The sequence below is a fragment of the Apis dorsata genome, unplaced genomic scaffold (assembly GCF_000469605.1).
Source record: "Apis dorsata unplaced genomic scaffold, Apis dorsata 1.3 scaffold_483, whole genome shotgun sequence".
NCBI classification, from domain to species: domain Eukaryota; kingdom Metazoa; phylum Arthropoda; class Insecta; order Hymenoptera; family Apidae; genus Apis; species Apis dorsata.
Genome location: NW_006263718.1, coordinates 129359 through 137045, shown reverse-complemented (window position 1 = coordinate 137045; position 7687 = coordinate 129359). Strand labels below are relative to the sequence as shown.

The following is a 7687-nucleotide window of genomic DNA, read 5'->3' as shown; positions in this document are numbered from 1 at the left end:
TATTTATATTATAATATATTTAATTTAAATAATCTAACTTTGTTTATATATAATACACATATAATAATTTTCAAATGACAATCATATAAAAATTTAAAAAATTAATTCATTTTACAAATAATAAAAATTAATTAATTTAATATAAATTAAATGTATATTATAACTAAAATTATGATTATTTAAATTAAATGTATTAATAGTAAATAGGTACTTCTTTCAGATATTATATGTAAATAAATATTTATATATTTATTATACATTATTTATTACATATTGATAGGAACTTTTACGATCCTCTCCTTCTCTGATTTTATTCATAAATATCAGATTTTCGATCAAATTTGCGTTCCTATTTTTATAATTATTTGATTTATTAATAAAATAATCAATCAAACTTACATTTAAACTTTCAAAAAAATTTTTGTGAACAATATATAATAAATACTTAAATAATACTTAATTAAATGCTTAATAATTAATTTAAAAAAATGTGTATCTGATCGATCAAATTAAATATAATCATAAAAGTAAACATATACATATAATGTTTCATATTTATGAATAAAATCACATAATATTTTATGAATGAATAAGAAAACAGTATTCTTTTTACCTTTATATTATTCCAAGGAACAATTTGACGATTGTTTTTCATTATGATATAAGAAGCCGATATTAAGATGATTGTGTGCATTATATATATATGAAGTAAAACAAAAATATGTGATTGTCTAAAACAGGGACAAATTTTTTTTTCACCATGAGCTATATTCTATTCATTCATTGTCAATCAAGTAATTCCTCTTCTATCATACAGTCGACAAATGGAATATTCTGTATCATAATGATGTTTTAAATTGTGAAAATGCTGAGCATAAAACTATAAGTATCAAAATTAACTTAACTTTGATATTTTAATAAGATTTTATTACTATTATTATTATTATTATTATTATTAATAGTAGTAGTAATAGTAGTAAAACTTATATTATCTATTATTATTATTTATTCATTTTAACACCAATATGTTTATTTGGCAGATGATTTTTGCAAATTCAATTTGAGAAAAAATGAATATGAATTAGATAAAAAATCACTGTCAAATTTCATTTAATAGTTTATTATATTCAGCATTTAAAATTTATTTTCAATTGAGAATTCATTTTCAATTGATAGGGATAATGAATGCTCAAACGGGCATTACTATATATTGCATTGCCTGCATTGTTTGTTGCTATTCATTGTTTGTAGCTCTCATACAATTAATTGCTGAACAATACTATAGACTGTATGAGTCAAATCAGTATGAAAGGGATGCAAACCAAGCAAGTAAGGGTGCGAGTCACCAATTCGTCATTTTTGTTCTAACAAAAGAATCACTCTATGGTAGAAATCAAATAAAGCAAACCATTTAAAAAATATAAGATAACTTAAAAATATCTGGAAACTTTCTATTTACAACAAAAATTATTATCATCATATTTCTTTATTATACAATTTTTATTATAAATAAAATTTTTAAAAGAAATTTTTTTTAAAAAATAATGAAAATATTAGAGTTATCGAATTATTAAATCGATTAAATAACTTCTCAAAATTAAAATTGATATTTTTAAATTCTGTAGAATGAATGTTATTAGAAAATAACATAGGAATTGGTTAAAAATTTTCAATATCAAAATGAATTGAAATGAGTTTTATTAATACATATTTGAATCAAATTATTAATGAAAATTGTAATAAAACTTTTTTTTTATTACATTTTTCAAATTAAAAAATAAAATTTATTTTATTTTTAAATTTATTTAAAAATCACAATCTTTCTCATGTTTCGAAATTAAAATTCAAAAAATCAAATTTCTGAAAATTTTTTTAATGAACACAAAAGTAACAAATATAATTTGTCATTATTATCAATCAACAATATAATCATTATTATTAATCATTATTCATTAATTAAAATAATCATTATTCATTAAATAGATTTCATTATAATAGATATAATATATTTTAATAATAATTTAGAATCATTGATTGTAATTTTATAATAACAAATATTTTTTTGATATATATTTTTTGATTAATAAAAAAAATTTTTCTAATTTTATTTATTTAGAGAATAATTAAAAAAAACTTTTAAATCAAAAATTCGAAAGATTTTAAAGTTCAAAGAATTTAAAATAATTTCTATTACAAAATATTTAAATTATTAAACATTTGCANTTATTAATATTTAACTTGTTATATTAACTTATTATATTTAACTTTTTCTTTTCTTGAAATTTTGTTTAATATATATATATAACAAAAAAATAATTTAAAATGCATCCAATATTAATTTTACATAATAAATATATTGTTAGAAAAAACTATACAAAAAATAAAAAAAAGAAATATAATATACATGAAAAAATAAAAAAATTTATTTCAGATAAATTATGTGAAAATTTAATATAAATTTATTTTCAAGAACAAAAATGTTAAATGTTAAATAAAATTATTTTTGTTCATTCATATATTAATTATTTCATAATTTTATAAATTTACAAAAATAATTATATGACCATATGCATATACATAAATAAACTAATATATATATAAATATATTATATACCTATATATAGTATATATAAATTATATATAGTATATGTAAATTAAATTAAATGAAAAAACAAAATATATGAAGTAAATTAAATGAAAAAACAAAAAATAGAATTTATGCGTACAAAATGGGATAAAAGAAATGTTACAAGCTGTTCCCTTCGAAAGCATTGTATTATAATATCATAAATATCAATTTAAAATTTTTATGCGTTTAGAAAATATTATATCATATTATATTATATATCATAATATATATTATATATCATAATATATTATATTATATTTGAAAAATTAATATGCCATTTCATTTAAAAAAATGAAGGCCTTATAAAATTTACCTCCACAATATTTAGTTTCTTTAAAATAGTTAATACATAGAAATTTCAATATGCAATAATTTCAGAAAAAATTAGATTTTATTTATTACGTTTTCTAATAGTAAACATATTCATTTATATAAATGAGATTTGTTAGTATATAATAAATAATAGTAATAATATATAAATGGGATATTTTTGAAAAATCGATTCTAGAAGCGAAGAAAGCAACTAAAAGTTGATATATAAAAATATTATTAATTAAGATTTATTTATTAAATTATTATTTATTAAGAAATTTAAATTTGTGAAAAACTTATGAAATGCAATTTTTGAAATAATTAACTTTTTATTAATATTTTATTGAATTTATTGATATTTTTGTTGATATATTAATGCAATAAAATAATAATAATACTAATACAATTCATTAAACAAAATAAATATCAATGATTATTATACTATATTTTTACATATAATTTAAAATAAATTACATAAAATTAAATTTATTAATTGCATTTAAAAGTGAACATATAAATAATTGAACTTAAATGTACACATGAATATATATGTGTCTCGTATATATAATTAATACATTTTTAAATTATTTTAAACTATTTATTATAAATAACTTAATTTAAATAACTTAATTTATTTTTAATAATATTTGTAACTTTTAGTTTATTAATTATTTTACATATATTATATGATTAAATGATTTATTATAATCAAAATATTAAGATATTAATATTTCCATAAAAATAAAAAAAATAGAACTTTCAAGATTAATTTAAAAATTTTTGAATTTAAATCGATGTATTTAAATATTCATTATTTCATTTATAAGATTTCACAATAATTAATTTAAATGATATGATAATATTAATTAATTTATGATTATGATAATGATATTAAATTCTCTAGATTGAATTTTTAATTTTAGCAAAATAAATTTTTAGCAAATTCAGAAAATGTAAAAATTTAATGTAAAAATTTAAATGTAAAAACCAATTTTTATAAAAATTAAATAAAATTATGAATTATTATCTTTTTGATATAAAATACTGTGCATTATATATACTCACAAAATATAATTATAAATCTTTATTATAAATAAAAAAAATTCTAAAAATCTTTTATCAAATTCAAAAAATTTTTGAAATAACATCGTTCAATTAAATCAGAATAAACTATGTTAAAAAAAGATATTTTTTAAATTATGTAAAAAACAGAATTGGATGCATTTATTTTTTCTTAAATTGTAAATTTATATTAATATCTTTTATTTCTTATAGAATTCGTTTAAGTAAAGAAGAAGAATCAAGCGAAGAATCTAATTCTTCTAAAAGTCTTCTTGGAAGTCCTATAAATATGATAGATAATGAAGAAAATAATAAGGAAAAATTAAGTTCTACTTCGAACAAAATTTTACAAAAAGATTTTTCAAAAATAAAGCAAAATTCTAATCAAAAAAATATATCTAAAGATCAAGATGAAGATAATATATCTTGCAAATATAAAGAATTAATGGAATGTAATCAATCATTTACAAATCTAAAAGATACAGTAAATATTCCAATGACAGAACTATCAGGAAGTCCTTTAAAAAGTTTTTCTCAAGTTCGAAAATTAAATAGTAAAGAGATTAATACTACATTAAATATTCATAATCCAGATTATGGTATAGAAACATTTTGTTTAAGACAAGGATCTTTTTATGATCAAAACATTAAATTTGTTGATGATGACGATGATGAATATATCAATTAGAAATTTTATAAAATTATGATTTTTTTTGATAATTTAATTTTGATTATTTGATTATTTTGATTATTATTTTAAATAATTTTTCAATTTTAATATTTTCTCTTTATTGTTATTCTAATTAATATAATATTTAAATTTTATTATTTAATAATATTATAAATATCTTTTTATTATAAATATTATTTTTTTTTATATATATTTAATTTTATAATGATTTAAAAAAATACTAAACGTTTAAAAAATATAATAATATAATTTCTGAAAATGTAATCATGATTGAAATCTAAATGGTACATTTTGTAAAGTATTCTTTTATCTCTAATTATGGCAAATAATGAGCAAAAATAAAAGATAATATTAATTTTCGTTAACTAATTCTACCATAATTTCTTAGTTAAATATTTCTTATATATAATTATATTTTCTTAAATTATCTAAAATGTTAAGAAATTTATTAATTTTCTTTTGTTTTTTTATTGTCATAATATAAATTATATAATAAATTAATTAATTTTACATAATAAAATAATGTAAAAAAAAATAAGAAGAAAAATGATAAATATCATTTATTAATATTATTTTTTATTATTGATTTAATATTTATGTGATTTTCGATATATATATTTATTTATTTTATTGAAATGTATAGTTTTTAAACAGAAAATAACAATTGTACAGATATGATTTAGATTTGATCAATTAACATAACCAATTAAAATTAATTCATTTGCCAATAATATTGTTTAATTTGAAACGCTTTTATATTGTATCTCGAAATATGTTATTTTTAATTTTCAACTGGAATTTAAACTTAAATATAATAATATATTTGTATTATATCAAATATCAATATTTGTATTATATATAATCAAAACATAAATTTATACAATTATATAATATAAAAAATATATAAGACATAAAATTTTATAGTTTTAATGAAAATATTTTCAACTAAACATGGAATTGAATGCAATAAAAGTAATTAATTTTTAATTTTTTGAAAAAAATTTTTAAATTTTTAAAATTGTTAATCATTTTAATGTGCAATTGTAAATATATAAATTTAATTATTGGTATAGTACAAATTATATATAATATAATTATATAAATTCATTGTTTTACGTATTTTTATGTATTTATATAAAGTATTAAAGATATCTAAAAGCATTTAATAAAAATATGAATAATATATAATAAAAATTTAGTATATAAGTAAAAATATGCATTTTCTTATTTAACTAGTTCAACATTTTAGTTTTTTTCAGTAAATTTTTAAAGTAAGTATAAATATGAATAAAAATTATTGCATGGATATAATATATTATATACAACTTTTTATATTATTTATTTCCAACATTAATTTAAATTCTAAATAATATTCTAAATAAATTAAATTTTAAATATTCGAAAATAATATATATATATATAATAATTAATATTTTTAATAATAATTATGTTTATAGACAGATATGTTTTATTAATTTTAAAAAATAATATTAAGGTATATCATTTTTTAAATATTCTAAATAAATATAATGAAAATTGTAATTAAACAAGCATTTATTAAGTATATTTATATTATTTTATATATATATAAATGATAAAAGTGAATTATTTAACATAATTTAATTTATAACAATAATTAAATAATGATAATTATTTTAATGATATTATTATTATTTAAAAGATATAAATTTTTGAAATTTTCTATGTAAAAAACATTGACATATCAATTTATATATTTAGATTTTTAGATAGAAATTTTCTAAATATTTCAATATATTGAAATAAAAATAAGATTATATAAATATCATGTAAGTGCTTTTAAATGCATATAATATATTTATCAAATTATTTCTGAAATATTTTATGATCAATAAAAATTTATTATATTTTGAAAATAGAATTAAATACAAATAAAAGATGTTCTCTTTTTTTTATANTATAAATATATCTAAATTATCTTTATAATATTAATACTAATAAATTATTTATTAATTTATTATTTAAAATAAAATATTTTCTTTATTTATAATAGCCTAAAATAAGTAATATTATATTAAGCATCAATATTGATAAATTAATCACATTAATTAACAATAATTTTCCATATAAAAAAGAAATAATTTTAATGAATATTTAATAAAAAATCATTGTTTATTCTTCTAGTATAATATGGATTATTTATTCAATTGTATCTATTATTATAAATATTTAATAATATAATAATAATGCTTATATAATTGATATTATAAATCTTATATTTTACAGTTTATACAAAAATTTTTAACAAATATCGTTCTATTATTAATTCTTTTAATTTATAATTTATTAAATGCAAAAAGAAATTAAGTTTATTTAATTATTATTAGACATAGTAAAATATGTATATATACGAGGAAAGAATAGAAATAAGTAAGAAATAAACAGTAATTATTTATCCTAAGTATATTCGTTGCACAATAAAAATGATAAAATTTATTGATAAAGTTAAATTTAAATTAATTTAAATTTAATTAACTTCTATAAGATAATATTATATAAATTTGATATTGAGAACTTTTGATTTGCAATACATGCAACTGAGAAAAGATTTATAAAAAAAAATTCATTTATTAACTTCAAGAGTTAACGAAGTTTCTGGTTGAGTCCAAATATAGCCTGTACGTGTCATACTACAATGTGCATCGTAATATCTACCAGGAGCACGGCAATAGGACCATCTTGGACAACGACATCGAAATTTACTGTGAAATTCTTCTTTACAAACTTCATTCCACCAACAAGTCCGCTAGAAACAAAAAATTCATTTGTATCTATTAATAATAAATGTCACATTTGTGTTTATTATTTATTTACCTCTGCTAAATAACCTCTTACACTTTGATCGCTATAATTCCTCTTTTTAATCAAATGTCTTGCATTTATCATATACACTTCTGCACATAAAATTAATACTAACAACAAATATATGGTCGATATTTCCTAAAAAAAAATTA

General features: G+C 15.6%; 2 protein-coding genes across 2 annotated transcripts in view; one reads left to right on the top strand and one right to left on the bottom strand.

The window, feature by feature from the left end:
• Window positions 1-4710, top strand: part of LOC102680859 — a 15902-nt gene extending 11192 nt beyond the window's left edge. Inside the window, exon 18 of the mRNA XM_006620130.2 lies at window positions 4217-4710. Within this exon, the coding sequence (XP_006620193.1) occupies window positions 4217-4691 (475 nt within the window). The 3' untranslated portion in view covers window positions 4692-4710. The remainder of the gene's footprint in view (window positions 1-4216) is intronic.
• A 2468-nt stretch (window positions 4711-7178) lies between these two features.
• LOC102680011 overlaps window positions 7179-7687 on the bottom strand; it is a 1064-nt gene continuing 555 nt past the window's right edge. Inside the window, exons 2-3 of the mRNA XM_006620122.2 lie at window positions 7548-7673; window positions 7179-7479 (exon numbers count right to left, since the gene is read on the bottom strand). Of these exons, the coding sequence (XP_006620185.1) occupies window positions 7297-7479; window positions 7548-7673 (309 nt within the window). The 3' untranslated portion in view covers window positions 7179-7296. The remainder of the gene's footprint in view (window positions 7480-7547; window positions 7674-7687) is intronic.